The following is a 25,799-nucleotide window of genomic DNA, read 5'->3' on the forward strand; positions in this document are numbered from 1 at the left end:
TTTCCTTTTAGAGTTGAGTCTGATTTGAGAATAAATAGTGAAGTAGTCTGGTAAGGTCACATAAGTTATGAGCATTAAAGGCAAGGCATTACTTAGTTTCTGGGATTCCAAAGTCAGAACTCCTTCCCTTTATCATGCTTCCTTGGAAGTAATGAATATTGGGAAGATGATATATGTGATCACAGCCATATACTTGCACACCAGAACTTCCTAGCAACATAGTCATGTTTATTGTTTCCCACATTTAAAAGAGAGGTGACACAATGCAAAATAATATCTTCCTTGAGGGTATTTGAAGAAAAAAGTACAAAATAACACAGATTTGGGGTGGGAGAGAGCATTTAATCTTTCTCAGCACTCTAACACTGGGATTGGGAGGTATGAATTAGAGGGTGAATACACACATAGGCATGAGGGAATGGTTACAAATGAATTTCCATAATGCTGACCTTGTTGAATGGCACATCAGGTGCTCTATTAGGCTACATGGTCTCTGGAAACCAAGACTCAATTTAATCCATAGACTGGAATTTTGCTTTCCCTTAAAAGGATCCCAGTCAAAAAACATGAGAGTATCATGTCCAGAGGAGGACATCAGTTGGCTAAATTACCAAATCAAATTTGTCTTATGCTTTGTGAGGAAGAAAGCATAGTTGGTAATATGGTGGAACATTGGTGAAACCAACATGATTGTTCTTCACGCTAATTTCATTTGGATCTCCAACTGGTTTGAGTGTAAAGTTCTGCAGAATGGTGGTCAAGAACAAAAACAACTCCATCCTTGCTAGGCCCTCTCCAAGACAAGCCCGTTTTCCTGAAAAGAAATAATATTGTGCTTAGAAATCTTCATGGAATATCCAGTGTTAATGAAATTAAAACAGATTTATTGGACCAAAATACTGGTGGGGAAAGGAGTAAAAGAGAAATACATAGATGAGCAGAAATGAATTCCTTCTTTACATCATGCTTCCCGTGAGCCTTTGAGCAGAAGATCTTGCAATGGAACCATAGTTCCATTAAAATGGGAGGACAGGTGAATCAAGTAAGTATTTCAGATGATCTTTTGGGGGGATCTGAGAAGTCATGATGTAGGAATACTAATAAGGAATGTGTCATGTGCTGCACTGGGTTAGTGCAGCATCAGAAAAACTTCCATGAGGAGGCTTTGCCAGAGGAAGGTGGGAAAGGGGAAAGGAATCTCCCTTTAGAGTGGAGACAGAGGTCAGGAGGGCTTCTTTTTTACCAGCAGAAAAGGGCATGAAGTAGTCACTTTTCTTGAAACTTCCATTTTTATCCAGGAAATGTTGAGGGTCAAATTTGTCAGGGTTGGAGAACTCTTTACTGTCACGCAAGACTGGCGAAAGCAATGGGAAGACGTTTGTGCCCTAGAGGGAAGACATTCCAGGGGAGAGTCAGTCAACAACATTATACTAATTGTAAGAATCCTTAGTGGCACCCTATTGTCTCTAGTACAAAATACACACTCCCTTGTGTGTGATATATATTGACATGCCTAGCCCTTAAGAGTCTGGTTAAATTCTAGTTTAGTTTGCCTGATTGAAGTCTCCATTATTGGATCCCATCAATCAACTAGCCAAGTGTTGTTCCCCATTCATGACTTTCCCTCTAGAGTCTCCATGCCTAGAAAGCACTCCTTACTCGAATTAGTTTTTTAGCATCTTGAGCTTCCTTCCTCTTCTTGACTAAGTTTCCAAGCTCTTTCAGCTCTCTCTCCATTCAATTCCTTGATCTATCCTTCATGTCTACTCCTGTTGCCTGGGTGACTCTGGGCAGAATATAAGACTTATAAGTGCCACAAGCAATGCTCAAAGCCTCCAAGTACAGACCAATATCCTGAAATAGTTTCCTCAACTGAAAAGCACTCTGATAATCATTTCACAGCCCAAGTCTGAAGGAAAGAAACAATTCTTTTGGGTAGACTTTTCTAGATGTAATTGTGCTCCCTCCAGAAGAATCCAAAGCCTTTGGTGGTCATACAACCTCCTCTTTCTTCTTGCCTTGTGTGAACACCACTTGGCCCATCAATTTTCATCTAGGAGATTCTTAATGATTTGAATTGAACAATAGACTACATGTTATATACTCAATGTGAATCCCTAGGTTGGACGCTCCCTTCCTTTCTTTGGGGGAGAGCAGCTCTTCTGAGACTTTAATTCAGTTAAAAAGAATTCAATCAACTTGTATTAAGTGCCTCTGAAAAGAAGTATTTCAGAATCTAAACCCTCAGTACCACAGTTTTAGTTAAATGACCTTGGGCAAGTCATTTGACCTGAAATTCAGTGTCTCCATCTGCACAATGGGTCAGATAATAGTATTTAGAGGATCCAATCCAGGAAGAGGAAATTATATAAACAAAAAAATTGCTTCTGTAATCTCACTCTATTAGTTTTTCTGTACATTTTCTTTCCAAGTGGTGCTGTGATGAATGAGAAGTGGGGAAAAAAAGATAAGTGTACATTTTCTTCTCATTCTTTATTCATCCATCACACCCAAGTTAGCCATATATAACAAAAGACTGCTTTAAGGGAAACTTCCAGTGAGATCTAAAATGAGATCACTGGACCAAGTGATAGCTAAGATCCCTTCCCAAACCAGATGACAGCTGACCTTGGGGATGGTATATTGTTGCAATTGGATGTCCTGGTTCACTGCATGGGGCAGGTTGAGAGGTAAGAGGTCAATGAATCTTTGCACTTCATGCACGACAGCATCCATATAGGGCATATCTTGCCTGTCCTTTATGGAAGGAATTCGGTTGTGTCCAATCACACGATTAATTTCTTCATGAATTTTTGCTGCAGGAACAAAGATAGGGATGGCCACTTAGGTTCCTCATCTCCTGGGAATACCCAACAGAATGTATATGTAGTATCTGTCTGATGATACACCCTAAGACTGTTTTCAGGTTGGTTCATTGTCCTCCTTCTACTCAGTCAAGGATGTAAAGATTTTTGCAGAAGAAATAGTTTAATTTTCCCAAGACAGTGAATGAGTCAGTAAGACTTGTGTTTACTTTTCTTTTATAAAGACTATGTAAAATTTAATCAAATCATTTAGTCTGTTTTAGCCTCAGTTTCCTCATCTGAAAAATGAGGAACATTAGACACTAGGTAAGGTCCCGTATACTTCTAAATCTATTATATGATTTGTAAAATGGAGGGAATAACTGACCCCCGACCCCCACCAACCTTAAATGAAATGACATATGCCCAGTGAATGACTGTCCTTACATTCTTTATATTGATGGCCACTCACTACCAGAGAGACTAGATGGTTTCATTTGAATGTGAAAGTGCTGCTGAAATCTGTATTTGGATTTATATTATTTATCAGGTAAGTTTCTCATCTCCCCTCTCTATATCCCAATTGGCTGAGGCAAAGACTTCAGCATTAGAAATGACCCATTTTCATTGAGAACCATCCATATCTGAATGAGAATCCTATTCCCCATGTACTTAAAGAAGGTACTGAAGGATGACAAAGATCATCCAGCCTTTGCTTGAAAACCTCCAGTAAGGGAGAACCCAATATCTCAGGGCAAAAGCATTAGCTTTGGGACATCTCTAATAGTCAGCAAGTCTTTCCTTACATGAAGCTTTGCTCTGTCAATTTGCAACTTCTATCCATCAATCTAGTTTACCTGTCTATCATGTTCTGCCTCCTGGTAGCCATCAGAACCAGCCTTGCTATTAGATAAGCCCTTGGAGGTGAGAGTGTTTCACTTGGATTTTTGTACTCCGGGTGTATAGCTGAGGGTACATAGTAGGAGCTTTGAATGTTCATTAAACTGAATTGAATTCTACATGCAAGACCTTCACAGACTTGAATAACTATCAGGTCTTGCCCAAGTCTTCTGCTGTTGATCTGTTTGGAAGTCATATCAGTTTATAACCATGTTGGTGAACCTATAGCAAGCATGCCAGAGGGAGTGGCTCCTCTCTTCCTTGCCACCATACTTGAGGACATTCCTCACTCCCCCTGCCCCTCAGCTCAGAAGTCTAATGGGAGGGCTTCCTCCCTCCCCTGTCTGGGGTAAGAGAGAAGTTCCATGTTGCTGGAGGGTGCAATTTGGGCACTCGGTCTCTAAAAGGTTCACTATAACTGATCTAGAAGGTAGGAATGTGGAGACAATGCCCAAGCAATGTATGTGGCTGGCACAGCAAGTGTGCTCTGCAAGCATGGCAATTCTTTCACTTTACCTTGGACCTCAGGATGTTTAAGAATGAGGAGGAGGCCATATCTTAGAGTGCTGCTAGTTGTCCCTGTTCCTGCAGCAAATAAGTCTAATGCAGTCATTATAAGATTCTCCACATCAAATTCAGACTGGGGATTGTTTTTCTCCTAAAGCAAGCAGAGGCATAAAATAAATGAAGCCATGAATAGCAGGAGCAGTCATAAGTAATAGAAAAAATACATAAAGCTTGTCCTAGGAGCCATATTCTTCCTTCCCTACCTCAATAAACTAGACTAATAGGTTCAAATCTGGCCTCAGACACTTCCCAGCTGTTTGACCTGTGACAGTCACTTGACCCCCATTGCCTATCCCTTACCAGTCTTCTGCCTTGGGACCAACACACTGTATTGATTCCAAAATGGAAGGTAAGGATTTAAAAAAAAAAAGAAAAGAAACTAGAGACTTCCCAATGTACTCAAGCTTCCATTGCCGAACCACAGGCTTAGCCATCCCAGGCAGTCTTCTCTCCCTCAAGGAACATGCCATAATAGATCCAGGACTGGATTTGGAATCAGGAAGACTTAGATTTAAATTTAGCCTTAGTCAAAGGGTGCTCATGCATCCCTGTTTTCTCATATATAACGAGAGAATTGGATCCTTTCTAGATTTCCATTTATTATATCTATGGGATGGATACAATATCTATGGTATGGAAGGAACCTGATCAAGTAACTTGCATAAAATCTTAACGTTCTGGTGTGACACTATGAAATCACTCCTCATGTTTTACATTTTTACTTTAAAAGAGGACAGTATCTAAGTAAAAACAGAGACACACACTCAAGAAGGAATTTCAGGTGCTCAGAATGGAGTATTGAGAGGAATGTTTTAGGCAGGAGAAAACAAAATTTCAAATTTTGTAGCGGAAATTACATTCAGTGAGCCCACCTGTGACTGATCAGAAATTCCCTTTCCAAAACCTCCCATATGAAATCATCTAGCTTCATTGTGAAGACTTCCCCAGATGGAAAACACTGCTTAATGAAGAAGTCTTATTTCAGTCTTGGACATTTTCCCCTCATGTGGAAACGAAATGTGTCTTTAAACACTCTTATGAGTTCTGTCTTCTGGGAATGGCAGAGCAAAGTTATTCTATCCTTTTCTGTGCATCCAGCCTCTAAAATTAGGACAGTTGAGATATCTTTCAACTCACAAATTCTGTGAAATTCTGTGAAATATGAAAGCTAATAGACTAGGACTAGGAAGAACCAATTGTAGAAATCACCTGAGAAAACCCACTTTCCAGCAAGAGAAATTAAAACCTAGAAAGGATGTGATTTTTTCAATGTCATACAAGAGGAAATTGAAAGTGGTGGTTGGTGAAATAGCCCAAATGATAGACCTCATCCCATGTCACTTGGAATTGTTCAGAAATCTCCATTTTTATAGAATGGAAATGAAGCTACCTGTGGTTAAAAAAGCTGAGCGATAAGAGTTAAGTAGAAGCTCATCTACTCAAATCAACTGTCAATAAAACTCATAGAGAGAAATTGAGTAAATAATCTAGACCAGGATGCTGTACAATGAATATAGACTCTCTCATTAAGAATAGCCATTCTAATGTCTGTAATAAATGAAAAACAAAACAAAACAAAACAAAGCATTAAGATTGTAGGACTCCCAGATATAAAAATAGAATGTCCAAGTCAGCTGTTCAATGATAGAGTTCTGGACTTAGAGTCAGGAAGACATGCATTTACATCTAGATTCAAATATTTTATTGCTCTGGGATCTTGTGCAAATCACTTCACTTCTGTCTGTCTCAATTTTCTCAATGGTAAAATGGAGATAATAAAGCACCTATTTTCTAAGGTTGTTGAAAAGTACAAGTGAGATAATATTTGTAAAGTACTTTGAAAACTTTGAAGCATGATATAAAAAGCTAGCTATTATTATTAAAGTATTTCACAAAGAAAAATAAAAGTATTAATAAAAGAAATAAGGATGAAAATGGACAGATGTTATAGGTCTCAAAAATGAAGAGTAAATATGCAATTAAAACACATATTGAATTATGTATTTAAAGTGGTAGATGTTCTTTTAAGATGAAACTAATAGATTAAGTATTAGAAAATAGTGGAATTTTGCCTCAAATTGTAGTGATAGCCATATTGGAAGGACACACGAGTTCTCTACAAGCCAAAGTGATCTTGAAGATAGGACATAAAGTACCAATTTGAGGAGTTTATGCAAGTTAGAAATATAGAGTTAATTTTAATACTTGCATACAATACCTTAATAAATAAAAGAAAAATGTATGTTTTAAAAACCATGGAAAAATACAAACTCATGAAATTCACAGGCCCTCAACTAGAAAGAAGTATCAAGTTAATCACATCATGAATTGTTCTGGTCCAACATCAGACTTTCAATACTTGGCAAATATTTTGGGAAATGAAAGCAAAGCCCCTGCCCTATCAAGCACAAGAATTCAAATAGGTCAGGATTTGAACTCTATGAGAAATCTTACAAATGGTAGGAGCTAAGCATGGAAGAGTATTAGAACTGTTAAGAGAATTGAGGGACTAAACTGTATAAAGGCAAAGAGGCAAAAGATGGAATGCTGTGTCCAGGAAACAAGAAGTAGGCTAATTTGGTCAGAGTGATGGAAGACGGAATTGTGTAACCATCCCAGAAAGAAAGGCTGAAGCCAGATTGTAAAGGACCTTAAAGCCCAAACAGATGAATGTTTGTTTGTTTTATAAGCAGTGTGAAGCCCTCAAGCTTCCTGATCATGGGAGTGGTCTTGGGAGTTTGCATATTAAGTGTGCTAATTTTGCATATTTGTAATGAATGGATTGAGAGTCTTGATGCTTAGAGAGATGTTAAGAGAGAATTTTCATTGTCCAGGAGAGAGATGATGATGACCAGAGCAAGGGTGACTGTGGTGTTCATTGAGAGAAGAAGGAAGTAAGGATTACTGTACTGATGGAATTGAGGAAAAAAGTTTTTTGCTCTCTCTTCCCCATAAACACCATTTGGATGGTAGAGGTACAATTATTCTCATTGTGCCAATCAATTACTAATCATTTTTGGTCAATTCAACAAATACTAAATGAAGTACCTTATCGGTGTAGGATAATATATTAGATGTTCAGAGAGATACAAATTTCCAAAAAAAGATACAATTCCTACCCATGCGGAGTTTATATTCTAGCAGAATGGGGCAACCAGAGATACATCATTCTCAAGTAAATGATACATGACTAGTGTATCAGGAGGATGCATCTAATATCCTATGGGAGATCCCAAAGAATAAAATCATTGATCATTGTTTGTGGCTGTTATTTGTGTGTGTGTGTGTAAATATAGTACATTTTATTCTCATACTCTTTTCTTCTTATTCTGACTTTGTGTGAAAAGTGTTTTTTTTTTTACTGGTGTTCATATTGTTGCTGGGTATGTTTTGGTAAATATGTCCATAGACATTTTATATTTTCTATTATTATTTTCAACTGAATCCCTTTTTTGTTCTCACTGTTGGTTTCTTTGGTAGTAAATGGTAATGCTGATGATTCATGTGGATTATTTTGTATTCTGCAACTTTGTTAAAGTTGTTCATTGTTTCTTTTAGTTTTTTGGTTGATTCTCATATCATCATCTCATCTGTAAAGAATGATAGTTTCATTTCCTCATTGTCTAATTTCTTTTTCTGCCCTTATTGCTATAGCTATCATTTCTTTACAATATTAAATTGTAGTGGTAATAATAGACATCTTTGATTCACCACTGATCTGATTGGGAAAGGTTCTCCTTTCCTCCCCATTACATATAACTCTTACTGGTGGTTTTAGATAGATGCCATTTATCATTTTAAGGAAATGTTTCAGTACTCCTAAATTTTTTTCCTTCTGAGAAAAGTTTTTTCCATTGGGTTAGACTGTAAAGGAAAAAAGGAAGGAAACATCTACATTGCACTAAGCCCTGAGATAAAGACCTTCCAAATATTAACTCATTTAATCTGTACCATGACCCTAGGAGGTGGCTGCTTTACAGTTGTTGAAGTGGAGGCAGACAGCATTTAAGTGACTTGCTTTGGGTTATCCCACTATAAAGTAACTGATTCCAGAATCGCATGCAAATCTTTCAGACCTTAGTCTCAACAGTCTACCAACCCCATCACCTTTGTGATAGAGGCTGGCACTAAAGAAAAAGTGCCAGACTGAAGAGTATGTGAAATTGATCTCCTCAATGGGGGAGGGGCCCAAGCATGAATTTCCTGAGAAGTCTGGTGAGGAGAGCTGTGAGGGTCTCTCCTTCTTGAGACGTCGAAGAAAGAAGGTTGAAAAAGACTCTCTCCTGAGGGTTACCCATTTTTCCTGCTGGTGACTGGAAATCTTTCCCCCCAACACTTCCGAATCAAAGGGACTTTCTGAAGAGGAACCTGAGCAGACTTTGCCTCAGCTCCTGTTGCCCAGGGGTGAGTCAACCTGACTTTCTCTCAGGGGACTCAGGCTGCCAAGGCCTGAGTTCCCCACACATTCGAGGAGGGAGCAGAAAGGGTTTAGATAGAGACAGGGACCCCCTTTTCCCCACTACCCTTTCCCCATTCTTCCCTGCCTGTTATTCCTTTTGTATTACCTGATTCAGTTGACATTAAAAGTTATCTGTTCCCCAAGCGGAGTGTGAGTGAATGGATCAAGGGGAGACCTTTGGGTCTTGAGTAGTGGAGGGGGGACAAGATGGACAAGAGCAAATTGAGGAGAGCAGCTTTAGCTAAGGAGGGAAGGCAGAATGGGGAAAATCTTCAAATCCCCTCTCCTCTCTCTGAGCCAACCTATTACAGCCGCTATCTCCCCTGGAACCCCGTTTTGTGGAAGGAGGGTTCTCTTCTTTTTCCTCTCTCTCTATACACCAGGGTTCAAGCCTCCTTTGGGGGTACATCCCTTCCCTTCTTACTCTTATTTTTTTTAAACACCTTGAAGCCTCTTACAGTCTGAATGGAACTACATAGGACTGGAAGAAAGTCACAGAATAATTTGCAAGTTGAACTAATGTCCATTTTTGCAAATTTGTTCATTTTAATTATCAGGGGCATAGAAATGGTATTATAAGGGCTTTATTTGTTTTCCAAATTGGTTTGTGGATTTCTGGAAGTCTTGAATATCTTTTATATTTCTATGGTGCAAAATAAAGTTGCTTTCTAGAATTAATTAATTTTGAGTGCTTTCATGTTAAGTTGTTGCAGCTAGCATTTATAAAAATAGATATAATTTATATTTATACTTAAAGTTAAGAAAATGCCTTACACATTTATCATTTTCTCCTTACCAGAATTCTGGGACATAAATATAATTACCCCCATTTTACATATGAGGAAATTGAGGCAGAGGGGGATGATAGGTCTTGCCCAGTATTACGCAGCTAGGAAGTATCTGAAGTTGACTTTCAACCAAATCTTCCTAACTTCAAGTTCTGCTCTGCATCATGTTTCTATATTTTGCTTTGCATGTTATCTATCACTCCCATTAGATTTTAAGCTCCTTGACATGGGACTAGCCTTTCATCTCTTTTTTGTATCTCAAGCACTAAGTAAAAGCACTTGGGCCATGGTAGGACCTTGGTAAATGTTATTAATCGATTCTGATGCTCATTTTCAAATACCGCATTCTCCTGCAAAGAGGAAAGTCTAGATCAGCAGCTGATCACTGAGCCACAGAATTCTTCTGAATTCATTTCTAATACAGTGTTCAGTTAAGGAGCAGCGGGAGGGCAAACATGGCTCAGTTTTTAGAGAGATGTTGGCATCCTTGGGGGATAGGGATGTCTTGAGGTTTCCTCTGGTGTCCCTTCTTGTGGTTTGAAGAGAGAGGGCTGAAAAACCTTTGGAATATCAGCCTGGCTTCACTGGCAACATGCTTCCCCCATGTATCCTACCTGCTGCATTTTGGAGAGGTAGCAGTCAATGTAGTCTTGAGGGTTGTTAGGGTCCAGTATCTCTTGATGCTCCTTCACTCTTTCCAAAATGAAGCGTTTTAGTTCCTCCACATTTTTAAAAAGTTGTTTATGCTTTCCAGGGAGATGCACTCTGAATGCTGGTAAAAAGTTGTAGAGCTAACTCCCCCAGAAAAAGAAAACACAAAGACACGTGAGTTAGTGTCACGGAGAGACAATTCGTAATCTCAACTTTATGAACTATTCTGTTCTATTCAAAGTCATTGCATTTTTTAATATTCATTTAAATTTTTCATTAATAAAAATATTTTCTTTCATCTTGACTGGGACTCTCATACTGGGACTCCTACTTGACTCTCATCTCATACTGGGAAAAAAGAAAAACAAAAGCATGAAATAAATCTGTATAGTCAAGCGAAACAAAATACTACCTTGGCAATAGCCAGAAATGTTTGTATTACATATCTTGAGCCCATTTCTTCTCTGCCAGGAAATGGACATCAGAATTTGTTATGTTACCTCAGGAGTTCTTTAGCCTTCCATGGTGTTTATCTTTCTGGTGTCTTTATTATTATACAAATTATTTCTGCTCACTGTACTTGGCATCTATTTATAAAATCTTGTACATCTGAAAATGTCCTTCTCATCATTTCTCACATTATAGTAGAAATTCTATAAACTTTATGTGCCATAGTTTGTTCAACTATAACCCAGCTAATTAGTATTCCATAATTTTTAGTGCTCTGAAGTCACAAAAAGTTGCTTTCCACTTTTCCAGATATAACTTTCAACTTCTGTTTATAAAAATTTTGGAGCATAGAAGAAATAGTTGTATTGTTTGTTCATAGCATATACATAGGGGCAGGTGGATGACTCATTGGATTGAGAGTCAGACCCAGACATTGGAGGTCCTGGGTTCAAATGTGGTCTCAGATACTTCCCAGTTATGTGACCCTGGGCAAGTCACTAAACCCGTATTGCCTAGCCCTTACCGCTCTTCTGCCTTGGAACCAATACACAGAATTGATTCCAAGACAGAAGGTGAGGGTTTAAAAAAAAGCACATACATAATTTACTAAATTGGAGAGAGAGATCCAAATTGTTTTCTAGGGTGCCTAGTTGAATTTACAGATACACTACCATTTTAGATACCAGTATCTCAATGTGTTAGTTTTCCCAAAGTTCCTCCAACCTGTAATATTTTGAAAAATATGGAAGGAAAAATCAGGACTTATCCACATTTTAAAGAAAGTCATTGGGCAACAATTTCTATGACAACTCCTATAGTGCCAGAAAATTGGTGGAATGTTTTTTAAGGCATCCATTCAGGGAAGACAATAATGATCATGAAAGATGGATATTTTCCTAAAGTGAATAGCAGACAAAACATCTAATAATAATTAGAGAAAGGAAGCTTCAGGACTATACACAACAGTCTTGGGTAATTTAAAAGCCATTGGCTTCATTGAAATTCAGGGAACAAGAATTCTATTCCTCTGACCAAAATGAGCTTGTAGCAGAGAGAAACCTGGCTAGAAGGCAATGCTTCTTTCTCCTCCAGACATGAGACATCGGGAGAACATGGTGCTGACATGTTCTAAAGGGGTGGCAATTAGGTTAAGTTGAAGGTAATTAATTAGAAACTTCTGGGAAAAATCACTGAGAATCAAGGAAGGTCAACTGGAAGTGAGAGAAAGAGAAAGGTTCTTTAAAGCAGCAAGTGTAAAAAAACCCCGTTTCTCCAACTAGTTTTTTCTAATTTAATTTTCTTTTGTTTTTCAATGAACAAACACTGTCTCTCTTTGCTTCTTGAATTGAGAGTTTTAAAACTCTTGTAACAAAATGGAATATTCCAGCAAAAAAGTCCCATGTTGCTTATTTCCATAAATAGCAGTATATGTCAAATATACTTACCAGATCAAATTGCTTACCATCTCTAGGTGGAGGGAGGTGTAAATCTTGAAATCTCTCAGACTTGTGAATGTTAAAAATTTCCCCATCAGGGAATTCTTAATTGGAACAAATTCCCTACTGAGAAACATTTCCCATTTTGATGTGAGAACTCGCCAGGATCAGAAATGGGAGGACCTCTACTCTACCCGTACTTAAGACTGCTTTAGGGGAGAAAACTCCTTGCTAAACAATGAAAGTACTTGGACCCATGCTTATGGTGGGGCAAGGAGTTCTTTGAGCCAGGCCTGTTTTTGAATTGATACAATGGGATGCTGGGTACGTAAAAGGGTCGGGTAAGTTTTCTCTTGATGAGATTACTTGACTCAGCTGTGTTTTCTCTAGTTCAGACTTACTGAGGATCTTGGTCGACTTAGCAGGAATTTAGATGGGCAGTCCTTTGGAAAGCGTCTACAGTGATTGGTAGATGTAGAGACTTAGGGGAGGTGACATGGGAGAAAAAGCAGAATCTCTTGAGATATATATCCTTTTGAAGAAATCCTTTTGGAGAATCTCTGATGAGGACCGCTTGGGAAGAATCTCTTGAGAGAGGCTCTGGAGAAGGGAAGCTCTTGGAGGATAATCTCTAAGGAGGTCTCCCTGGAGCTCCTCTGAGGGGACTCTGTCCCTCTGGAGGCTCTGGAGAGAGGCCCTTTGGAACGGTCTCTGGCTGGAAGGCTCTCTGGTGAAGTCAGCTGAGATGGAGCTGGCCTGGTGTTACTAGAACCCTTGTTTAGTCAGACCTTGTGGTGAGTGTTAAAAACTGACTGATTTCTCTTTTAAGACTCAGGTCTAGGCCATATTGGCTTGAGGCCCTTCATACTTATTCCTTCCTTACTCTCTCTCTCTTTTCTTTGATTACTCATTGTATTGTTAATTAAAATCTCTATAAAACCCAATTGACCTGGGTATTTGAATAATTGGGAATATTTCCCTGGCGACCACCTTATATTTGATTTAAAAACCAAGACACTGTAATGAAACATATTTCTGCTGTCAAATTTACTCACCCTCTCTTATATCTATCACAATTTATATCTTCCACCATTTTAACTCACTACAGCTTAAGACCTCAACTATTTAAAATCTCACAGAGGCAAAGGGGGAAGGAGATAATTTGGATCAGATAATTTCAGAAGACTTATATGGAAAATTGTTATTGTATGTAATTGGTAAAATAAAATATCTTTATAACAGATGGACATGCAAGGCTTACAGGAGAGTCTAAAGTAAGTACTTTGCGTGTGTTTGAGGAGAGAATGTTCTAAAAGCATACAAGATAATGAGCTTTCTCAATATGCTAATTAATTATTATTTTTCAAATATTATTTCTCTTTATATTTCAATTATTCTCATTGTGCTAATCAATTACTAATCAACTCAACAAATACTAAAGAAGTACCTTATCAATGGAGGATCATATATTAGATGTTCAGAGAGATACAAATTTCCTGAAAGATACAATTCCTACCCATTTGGAGTCAAATTCTAGAAGAAGAATGGGGCAACCAGAGATTCATAATTCTCAAGTAAATTACACATGACTAGTGCATCAGGAGGAAGCATATAATAATCTATGGGATATCCAAAGAATAAAAACATTGTTAATCACAGGGAACAAGGGAGGCTTCATGAAGTAGGTGGCATTAGAGTGGGATTTTAAAGGATGGGCAGAAATTCAACAGCTGAAGAGGGAACCTGATGGACATTCAAGGAATATTGGACAGGAGAAACAAATCTCCTAAATGAAAGAAGCACAGGAGTAGACTGTAGGACTGTGAATGATCCAGCATGGCTCTGTCATAAAGCACATGGAGTATGTGAATTAAACAGATAAGAATCAAGAGTTAATGTGGTGCCATAATTGGAGAGTCAAGAATGATAGATAAATTGGAAACTCTTTGCTCCATCTTGAGAGCCTACATTATGCCCCTCTGAAGGCAAAGTACTTAATTTCTCCAGGTGGCATTGATAGTAATCAGATGAAATTGAGGGAGTGTTGAGTGGAGAACAGGATCCTCTCTGACCAATTCAAAACTCAATAGGGAAACTAAGGCCATCATTTCATGAATTGACCACCATATACTCTCCTTACCAACAAGTGAAAACTTGGGCTGACCATGGTGTGAAATTCACGAAATTGGCAAAAAAAACTTAGTGTTCCAAGATTCCTATTTCTTTTTTAAGACTAGTTCACAGCTCTGCTGTGAAGATGAGTTTATCTTTTCTTCAGATAATGATTAAGTGAAAAAGATCATTGGATTTGAAGTCAGAAAAGCTGGATCAGCATGCATGCCCTGTTACCTACTTGGTAAACTCCAGCAAATCATGCCAGCTCTATTTATCTTAGTTTCTTCCTCTAAGCAATAATAATAGTAGTAGTTGCATTCATAATAGCTAGTATTTATATAACATTATATGAGTACATGATATACTGATCCTGTTGCTGAAATTCATCAAACAGTCACAAAATAAGAAGACCCCTCTGACCTTACCTGTATCCATGGTTTGGCAAACAGTTGAACGTTTTCATTTAATATGCCCATCAAATATAGAAATTTCTCATCTTTGTAGTTGAATCGTTCACGGAAAAGTATAGAGCAGATCACATTGCATGGAGCACAGCCAAGGATGAAGGTGGGATCATTAGGCTGACCTAATGTTGAAAAAAATTACCAAAACTAGAAAAAAACAGCCTTATCAGCAATGTTTCCTATCAAGTAGAAATTGGGGTCTCTTCTGTTCATACCTGGATTTGGTGTTTAATTCCTCTCGGATTATTTTCCTGGATAGTTTCTTTTATGCATTAGAGGGAGGCTAGGTAGATAAGTTGTAATATCTGAATAAGAAAAGCAAGAAGGGAGTTCTATAGCTAAACAGAATGGTTGACTAGTCAATGGACCAAGGCAGAGACTTTTGAAGGATGTCAGAACAACCTCCCTCTGGAGGCCAGGAGTAAACTCTTGCCCAAGTCAGCATAACCTTTCCAGCAGCTAAGCAGACACTCCCTGTATTGTAAACCCCTCAGCTAGCTGCAACTGCCAAATCACGATATCCTATTGTTCAACATTTCATGCTAGCCCCCTATACTATAAAAGGTGTTCCCCCATCCAAGCCAGTGTGCCCCCTTCTTTGGGGCAGCCCTAGCGGGTGCTAGAAATAAATGGTGATCGTTTGCTTACTTGCATTATCTCTGTATAAGTTCCTGGGGGATTTTCTAGGACCTAATGCTTTAAATGACCCCCAAAGCATGTAGTACATAGGACTAGAATGTGTGAGTAGTGAGACCCCACAGACTCAGAAGACAAGAACTGAAAGCCAACCTTTTGTCTTCCTGAGTTCCTCCACCAGGCATTGGGCTTCCTCCTGAACTCTCTCTTCAATGGTTCTCTTCCCCATCCCAAAGTTCCTTAATGTCATCAAAGAAAATCTCCGGATTTGTTTCCACCTTTCTCCACGACTGAAAACAACTCCTAGACAATGGAGAAGATGTGGGTCATTCTAACAATCAAGGCAAAAGGTAGACACTGTGCATGGTAGCTAAGGAGTTTCTAGTTTAACACATTTCAGACAAAATTCAGTTCAACATGGTAGGTATCAGATCTCTACCACTTGAAGACCTTGTGCTATGTTCTGGAATAGAATGTTAAAAATAGAAGTCATTAACTGCTCTATGGATTTATACTTGATATGATATATTCTACCATACCTTTTTTTGTTTTTCACTGACTTGAATAAACTAAGCTTACCTTGTCCTTTGACTATATCTTCAAATATCGATACATTTCCTCTCTCCATAAAAATATCTCCTTTATCAATTAGAGCTTCCTTCACAATGTTATATCCATGTAGCACCACAACACGCTGCATTCCAAAATAAAGAGTATATATGGAGCCGTATTTTTTAGCCAGCTATGAAAAGAATGCCAAGAAATAGAGGTTAGTGTGAAACGTTCAAAAAGCTGAAATCTATCCCCACAACTGTATTACATCATGCCATATGTCTGTGTATATGTGAGTAGCTATGTACACATAAGATCAAATGTTAATAAATTCACTGAATATAAAATAATTAGCTATGAGATAAGGTAGTAGTATTTTTATTCCTTTTAGTTTTGTTCCTTTGAAATCCCTATCATTGCATTTTTCTAATGTAGAGTTGTGTGTTCCATTGGCAACTATTTAAGAACTAGAGATGTTGGGTATATGATCTATGGGAAATTTATAGGAGGACATGGGGGGGGGGAAACCACTTGGGATATAGATGTGATTATGATCTTCATTCAAAAGTCCACTCTTGTTGCCTCTCCTCTAATTTCTTAAATTTTTGCAATGGTTCTATCATCAATATTCAACACAAACTGATCTCTCCAAATTTACTAATGATCTTTAAATTGCCAAACTGGATGGCCATTTCCCAATCCACATTCTCCTAGACCTTTTCACTGTTGACTGCCCTCTTCTATCTGGGTTTCTCTAATCCTTTGCTTTCATTCTCTGTCTATTTTCTTCTTACTTGTCTGATTAGTCTATGTTCTTTGCTAGATCATTTTACAAAATGAATGACCAATTCATGGATATTCCCTATGGTTCTGTCATGGACCATTTTCTCTTCTCCTTCTACATTCTCACTCTTGATAATTGCATCACTATGGAGATATATCCCAGATATAGACATGTTGACCTACTATCTCTCTTGAATATCTTTAGACTTCCCATACTCTATAAGTATAAAATGGAATTCAGTATCGTTTCCCTAAATTCAATATTTTTTTCAAAATTTCCAGTTCCTGGCTAAAGTGCCAGTATAAAAGCAAAGGTTATACAACTTTCTACACTGATCAACAGACTTTAGTGGCTTTCTATTACCTCTGAGATAAAATATAAACTTATTTGACATTTCAAATCCTTCACAACTCAGTTGGGATGAATATTTTCAGCATTCTTATTGCCCTTGACTTGTTCCATGACTTAGAAGAATTAGTCATCTTGTTCTTTAAAAAAAAACACTAATTTTGGGGCAGCTGGGTAGCTCAGTGGATTGAGAACCAGTCTTAGAGATGGGAGGTCCTGGGTTCAAATCTTGCTTCAGCCACTTCCCAGCTGTGTGACCCTGAGCAAGTCACTTGACCCCCATTGCCTAACCCTTACCACTCTTCTGCCTTGGAGCCAATACACAGTACTGACTCCAAGAAGGAAGGTAAGGGTTAAAAAAAAAACAAAAACATAAACAAAAAAACACTAATTTCCATTGCCTTGGTTTTGCAATACCCATGCCCAAGATGTATTCCTTTCTTGCAGCTTTCAAGTAGAAATCTTAAATTCCACAAAGTTTAATTCATGTTCAACTTTCTACATGATATCTCTTCTGACATTTCCACCAGCTACTAGTGCCTTCCCTTCTAAATAAAGTATTTATTTTGAACATATTTTTATGGCAAACTCTCTCATTCCCCCAGTAGCTTATTTAACCATGCTATACCCAGAAAGAAAGAGAAAAGGGTGATAGCTCCTAGGGGAATTAAAAAAGGTCTCCTACTAAAGCTGGGCTTTGAATTGTGTCTTGAACAAAATTAGGAAAAATAAATATTAGAGATGAAGGAATAAAGCATTTTAGGCATGGGGGAAACTCCAGTGCAAAGATTCAGAGATAGCAGATTGAGTTTCATAGACAAAAGTCTTGTGAGGTTCAAATGAGATAATGAAATAAAGCATTTTGTAAATTTTAGAGCCCTATATGAATGCCAGTTATTATTATTATTATTACTAGTCTTCAGGTACCAGACCTACACTATAGTGATAATTAACATCATTCTCTGAGCTTTGTATAACACTATTGCTTGAGCTCAAACAATTTTTACAGAGTAATAGAGAGGTTCAGTCAAATGTTGAACACTGGGCCTTTTGGTGGGAAAGTATATTGTAAAGACTTTATGTTTTAGCTTCATTTTTAATAATTTATCTTGTTTTTATAGCCTAAACAATCAATAGAATAATAAACCATATCCCAGTTGGTAGCATTTACTGATTTCTAAGGTGTAAATTTCCCTTTTGAAAAACCTAACAATCTGCTTTAGGAAGAAGTTAGAGCTCCCTATAGCAAATCTATCCAAATGTGATATTGATGGAAATATATAACAATATTGGATTAGTAGGGGACTTCAACTTTCCATTCTCAGAAGTAGATAAATTTAACCATAAAATAAAAAAGAAAGAAGTGAAGGATATAAACAAAATATTAGAAGAATCAGATAGAATAGATTTCTGGAGAGAACTGAGTGGTAAAGAAAAGAATACACCTTTTTTTCTAGTGCTATATTCTACCTTTATAAAACCTGACAATATATTAAAACACAAAAGTTTATAATTAAATAGAGAAAAGCTGAGATATTCAATGTATCTTTTCTAAACTATACAGCAATAAAATATATTTAATGAGGGTCCATGGAAATGTAGAATCAAAATTAACTGGGTACTAAATAATGTTTAAGAATTTGTTTTCTAAAAAAACAAGTCATAGTGACAATAATTAATTTTATTAATGGAAATTCTAATAATGAGACAACATAGCAAAACCTATGAGATACAGCAAATGCAATAACTAGAGGAAATTTATATCTCTAAATGCATATAAAATAAATAAGAAACAGATTAATTAATTGGGTATGGTATTAAAAAAACAGAAAAAACAAATTAAATATACCAATTACATACTAAATTATGAATCCTAAAAATTAAAGGTGTGATGAACAAAATTGAGTATAGGGAAAGCATTGAATTAATAAATAAAAGTTAGAACTGTTTTTATGAAAAAAAGAAAATATGTATAAACCATTGGTTAATATGATGTTTAAAACACAGAGAATAAATCCAAATCATTAGCATAAAAAATAAGATGGTATATTTGCCACTAATGAAGATCAAATCAAAACAGTGATCAGGAGTTATTTTTGCATAATTTTAGGTAAAATTTTTAACAATTTAAGTGAAATGGAAGAGTAGCTACAAAAATACAAATTGCCTAGATTAACAGATGTGAAGATTGGATTTAGCTATCTCCTGATTGTAACAATGAAGATACTTAGCTCTTTCTTTATAGGGAAGTTAGAATTGTAAGCTACAATCTATTTTTAGATTTTAACTACAAAAAGGTGTTAAGTAACTACAAAAGGTGAATTAACCACAAAAAGGTGTTAAGTAACTACAAAAAGGTGAACTTACCAAAAGAGGTGTTAAGTAACTCCAAAAGATATAGTCTTACCAGAGAAGGTGAGAACTAAAGAATGGGCAGTCCTGGAGAAAAGCATCTGCTGTGATTGGTAGACATGAAATTTAGGGGAGGTGACACAAGAGAAAAAGATCTTTAAAAAGAGAACCAAAAGGCAGAAGGAGATCATTCAGACATTGGGAGCATTTGGATTCATTCAGATTCGAATTCAGATCATTCATTCGCATTCAAACATTCAGGCATTCATTCATTTGGGCACTGATTCTGGGGAGTGACTGGAAGACAGACCCTGGAGGAGCAACCTTAATATAGACACTCAGAATTCTTTTAGACTGTCACCATTGGTGAGTAAAAAGCTGACTTAGTGATCCCTCCAGGTAAGGCCCATCTTCCTGATACTCTCTTCCCCTGGCTGGGGCTTAGAGATTCTAACTGGTATCAGAAGAAGCCAGAGTTTTTTTTTCTCCCTCATTCCTTAATATCTTCCTTCTATTGTAAATATTGTAAATAAAACTACCATAAATTCCATTTACTTTAGCAATTTCTTTTTGGGATTTAGAAATTAAATCCCTGGTGACCACCTAATAATATATTTGAGTCCAACCACAATTAATTTTAACACAGAGGAAGAAAAACAATACATACATAAACAGATTTTGGTAAAAAGAAATCAAACAGGTCATAAGTTAGCCTCCTAAGAAATAAATACTAGGACCAAATGGATTTTCAAGCAAGTTTTAACCAAACATGTAAAAATTCAATATTAAATAATTTCTTTAGAAGAATTTGTAAAGAATGAGTCTTACCAAACATTTTTATGAAACAAATGTGCTTCTGATGCCTAAACTAGGATGAGCAACAGCAGAAAAAGAAAATTAAAGAACCATTTCATTAATGAAGGTGAAAATTTTTAAATAAAATATTAGTGTGGAGACTATTGCAGTGTATCACAAATGTTATACATTAAGACCAAACAGGAATTATAGTAAATATGGCAGGAAGATTTTCTATAAGGAAAATAACATAATGGATTAAATTGACAACAAAAGTAGCAAACATTATATAATTAAATTAATATATACAGAAAAAACTTGTGACAAAATGTAATTCATTCTTGTTTAAAGACTTGAAAACATAAGTATAAAAAAAGAAAAAGAAAACATAAGTATAAAAGGATTTCCTTAGAATAAAAATATATATTTTAAGCCATCAGCAAACATCTATAATAAGAATAAATTAGAAGTCTTCCCTATAACATCAGTAGTGAAACAAGGAATCCCATCACCTCCAGTATGAGTTAATATTGTGTTAGAAATAATAGCAATAGAAATAAGAGAAGAAAAAGAAATGGAAGGAATAAGAATGGGCAAAGAGATAGTAAATGTATTGCTTTTCAATGCTAATAAAATTGTATTTATGGAAAATTGTAGAGATTCAACTACAAATTAGGTGAAATATTTTTAAATTAATTTAAATTTAATTAAATTTTAAAAAATTAATTAAATAAAAATAAATTTCAATTTAAAAAGATTTTAGCAAAGGAACAGGATATAAAATAAACCCATATAAATATTTAGTGTGTATATCTCAACAACAAAGTCCTGTAAGAAGAGATAATAAGCAATAATCCATTTAATATAATCATAGAATGAAATGTCTAAGAATGTCTTCTAAAACAAACCCAGAAAATTCAAGAACATAATTATAAAACATTTTAAAATATAATCAGCTTTAAATTTTTGAAGAAATAGTAATTATTGATAAGTTGGCAGAACTAATAAAATTTAAATGACAATCCTACCAAAACTAATCTAATTATTCATTGCTGTACTCATTAAATTTGTATCTATGCCACAAAAGTTATCAAACTATTCATACTTTGCAACTTGGTCTATATCTGAAAGAGATTAAAGAAAGAGAAAAGGAGAGAGACAGAGACAGAGAGAGATATATGTAAATATCTATAGATATAGGTATGTGTCAGGAGCCATCAAAGCCATGTTGTTTGACATGGTCACACATGGAAACCGGGGTTTGCAATGTGGCCCCCAGGAAGGATAGAAACTCCCACTCATTCCCATTCTGTGTGACTTCTCTCTCTAATACCCCTTATTATTGGAATTGTTCTCCAGGAGAAAATAAATGAGAGCAAGATGCCTGCAAGGTTAATACAATTATTCCACTCTATCCTCCCAGAATATTACCAAAATATCATACTTACAGAATTAAACCTAAAGATTCCTATGTACCCACTTAAGTGGGAAACTCCCCTTTCATAGGTTTAAAACCTCTAACACAACTGCATTTTGATTCTCCACCCCCACTACAAACCAGGGATGAGAGGTATATTAATTACCTCTCAGGCAGAGACTGGTACATTATACTTCGCTACTTTATTGTGCAAACTGAAGCCTAGATACCTTAGTGAAACATTAGAAAAATGAAAGCCTGATATTAAAAAATAACTAAAACTGGGCTAGGTTTTCCTACCCTTTGACCCTGCACTGAGCAGCAGTGTTTTGTTGATTATCTCCTAAGGAATCCTGATTGATTAAGTTGATTAAAGTTATGAATAATCACTCTTATCCTAACCACATGTCTAGCACCTCATGGTTTCCTGGGAACTGATCTCTAGTTACATTGCCCATAAAGAGAAAACATTTATATTTAGTAAAGCTTCTTGTCTGTTGTGAGAATGTATAGCAACATAGTATGTAGGATAATCATAGAATGTTAATTAAACAAGTTGTTAAAAGTTAAAGTATGACTTATCCAATTATCTGTAAGGAAAAATGTATATAGAAAAATGAATCTTGGTGCCAAGTACCTGTGTAACCAGAGGGTATAAAAATAAAAATCGAGCCAGCAAACGCAGAGCAGTTTTTTTGTTAAGACTGTGCTCCAGGTTGAAAACTAAGAAAACTAAAGCTGCTTCCCATTCATTATGCCGAGGCCAACATTCCCAGTCAAAGGACCCCTGATGCTGGGGAGAGGGTAGGTCCCACCTGCGGCAGGTATGTGCATGTTATCTTATTAAACTGGGAGCCTCTTGAGGCCAGGGATCATCATGTTTTTCTTTTTTATCCTTAAAGACCTAACAGAATGCCCGACACAGGTTGTTGTTGTTGTTGATCAGTTTCAGTTGTGTCGGACTCTTTGTGATCCCATTTGGCATTTTCTTGGGAAAAATATGAGTGAGGAGTGGTTTGCCATTTCCTTTCTCAACTCATATTAGATATGAGAAAATGGAGGCAAACAGAGTTAGAGATTGGCCCAGGATCATACAGCTACCAAGTATCTGAGGCTGGATTTAAGCTTAGGTCTTCTTGACTCTAGGCCTCACTCTCTATTGCACCATATCACCTACCAGGCACATGCTACATCCTACATGACATTTTATGAATTGATTAAGTAACTGACTAATTAATTGATTGGAGAAAAAGTTCTTGCATATTCTGCCTAGATGAAAAGGCCCTAATGAAATAACCTCTTCATTACAGACTATCTGCTGATGAAGGACAAGTCTAGCCAATATCGGTATATTTGCATATTTCTAAACCATTTACCATATTGAAAACTGTGCTACCATTTTTTTCCTTTCATTTTAAAGATTATCAATAAAATTTTTGATCCCCTAACCCATTCCTCCCTTAAACTCTATAAGGTTAATTGCACTATTTTAGGTAGTGGGATGATTTTGGGGAAAACATATCATGTTATTATAGGATTGTAAATAATTATGTGGGTGTAACAATGTCCTGTAAGCAATAAAGAAAAGGATGGTCTCAGAGAAATATGGGAAGACTTGTGTGAATTCTTGTAGATTGAAGTGAGTAAATAAAAAAATCCATATAATAAAAATGATATTACAAGAACCAATAGCTTTGAAAAACTTAAGCACTATAATGCCCATATTGTGAAGCCAGTACTGCTGGGAATTCAGGATGGAACATGCTACCCACATCCTGCTAGAAATACTATGGACTCAGGGATCAGATGGAGACATATTCTTAGACATGGTGTATGAATTGAGAATTTGTTTTCCTTGCTACATATCTGTAATAAGGATCTTATTTTTTATGGATGATGGGAACTTAAGGCATAAGGGGAAAATAATGAATTTCTATTCATTGAAATAAAAGGATATTAAATAATTAAGTAAAACTAGCTCTTCTCATACTACTTCCTTACTTCTCCTAAACATAACCTCTCCATTAGTCTCCTTTTTCGCAGCAATTCCCAGGATATATCATTCTTCTTGGTAGGGAAAACAATAATAAAATAATAAATGAACAGCTCTCCCTCCTATCTGTTGTGGACATTATTGTCCAAACATCTAAACAAATATCCTTTCCCTTAATCAATTATGTTTTTCATTCAATAGAACTTTCAAAAACAACTCTGTTGTTCTCATCTTCACTAAATTAAACCTCAGATCATTCTGTGGTTAGCACTTAATATGTCTGCAAGTCAACTCATTTGTTTCTGCACACACCAAAACTACATCTAAACTTGTCCATTTCTCTTCCCCAAGAAGTGGGCTACTTTTGAAGAACTTCCATTCATCCTGATTTAAACCACAGATTCATTCTTGACTTTTCATTCTTGTTTATTACAAATATTCAGTAAGCCATTGGCAAGTCTGTATATCTCCCACATCTATTCCCTCTGCACCCTTCTCATGTTCACTGACCCAGTTAAGACTCTCATGCTCCCTGACTTTGACTATTTTAATGGGTCAGTGAGACAGGCACCTACGCTGACTAATTCTGTGAGTTATCCTAAAGGAAGGAGAAAGTGAAATGCAAGAGGCATGTCAAACCACTGCAAAACCACTTGGAAACTGGTAGAGACAGCCCAGAACTGTTACTCAAGAGTATTTGGGAATGGCCCATTTATATCAATGGCTCCTGCATCCAGCACAAACCAATCATCATTTAAATGAGGTGAGATCACTGCTGAGAAGCATCCTACCTTTTTCACCACTTACTAATACCAATTACTAAACACCTGACCCTGTCAGACAGGTAAGCCCAAGATTCCTAGGAGAGACAAAGATCTGTAGACCACCGTTTCTTCTTCCATAAGAGCCACCCTCAAAATTAGCCCTGGAAGCAATCACCTGGCAGCTGCTTCTATCCATCCTGCAGTCACAGACAAAGAAGATTAGAAAAGAAAAGTCCCACCACCAAAGTCCCGGGCACTGCCCAGTGATTCAGTGTCAGAAAAAGATATGATTTTTTTTTTAGAGTCAGAAAATAACATTAAATGTGTTCTATTATATTTTGATTTGTTAATGGGTCCCAATGAGCACAAGGCCTTTCCCACTGGCATGCAGCTGAAAACTCTTACTCTGTTATCCCCAAAATATTGAGCACATAGTAGGCACATAGTAAGTTATTTTTAATCTATTTTTCAATAATCTCCAGGTTCTAATATTTCTCCTCTGCTGTGAATAATCCATACCACTAACAATTTAATATTCCTATAAAACAGTTCTGGCAATGCCATTCTTCTTCTCAAAAGCCTGCAGGAGCTCCCTAGTGCCTCCTTAACTTGGTAATTAGATGGCTCCAACCCCAAAGTTTTTGACAAGTGCAAGGTTGACATTGCTAATACTAATCTAATACAAAGCCACACCATCCTTGACTTAGGAATCCCAATCAACATGAGTCCTGATTCAATTATTCATGTGAAGCCTTTGTGTCTCAACCCCATAATACAAGCAGCTTGGATCCAAACTTCAAATCCATCCCCTTTACCTCGGAGAATGTTGAAGCCATGTTCTTGAAATCAAATTGCAGGAGGTTTCCAAAAATGGGAAGAGGAGTGGGACCTGGTGGGAGCTTCCCCTTTTTGGTCCCATGGTTCCATAAAGATAAGAAGATCAGAAAAAGGACACAAGTCAGGAGGACAGTTGTGGTGAGTCCCCAAGGCTCCATTGCCAGAGAGATGGTCCTACAACTTTCAGAGGTAACGGGCAGCTCAGTCTCTTATATTCAGTCATAGAGAACATGGGGTGGGACTGCTCAGCCAATAAGAGGATAGTCCTTGAAGGCAAACAAGATTTATTTTATATTAACTCAGGTTAGTTTAGTAATCAAAAGGTTATTAAGGGAATGTCCACATATTTGTTACTTTGGAATCTGTCCCTGACTCTACCCTGACACCAAAATGGGACTGTAAAAGTATGTTGTCCAGCTTATCTTGTTGGGGGGGAGGGGTCATAGGCTGATGACAATCAAATTTCTGTTGGCTTTTAGACGTATGTTGAACTAAGAAGAGAAAAAAATATCCAAATTCCTCCTGAGAGAAGGGGGTTATTGGGTCCACATTGTCAGATCCTGCAGGTTTGACCTTTTAGTAAACAGATTAGGTGTGATCTCCTTGCCCCCTGAGCTACACTGGGCTTAACTGACTTCTTTAACATCGTTCTTCTTTCTCCAGCTTGAAGAAGATTCTTCTTGTGAG

The 25,799-nt window shown here is 36.8% G+C and overlaps 1 protein-coding gene across 1 annotated transcript; it reads right to left on the reverse strand.

The window, feature by feature from the left end:
• Nucleotides 1-321: 321 nt before the first annotated feature.
• Nucleotides 322-25,312, reverse strand: LOC100026569 (cytochrome P450 2C19-like). Its single transcript, XM_056797286.1, has 9 exons — nt 25,091-25,312; nt 15,850-16,012; nt 15,424-15,573; nt 14,596-14,756; nt 10,133-10,309; nt 4,221-4,362; nt 2,629-2,816; nt 1,244-1,385; nt 322-814 (listed from the first exon to the last, which is right to left on the reverse strand). Exons 1-9 carry the CDS (start codon nt 25,268-25,270, stop codon nt 627-629), a joined length of 1,491 nt encoding a protein of 496 aa, XP_056653264.1. The 5' UTR covers nt 25,271-25,312; the 3' UTR covers nt 322-626.
• Nucleotides 25,313-25,799: the final 487 nt, after the last annotated feature.

This window comes from Monodelphis domestica, chromosome 1 (assembly GCF_027887165.1).
Source record: "Monodelphis domestica isolate mMonDom1 chromosome 1, mMonDom1.pri, whole genome shotgun sequence".
Lineage (NCBI taxonomy): Eukaryota > Metazoa > Chordata > Mammalia > Didelphimorphia > Didelphidae > Monodelphis > Monodelphis domestica.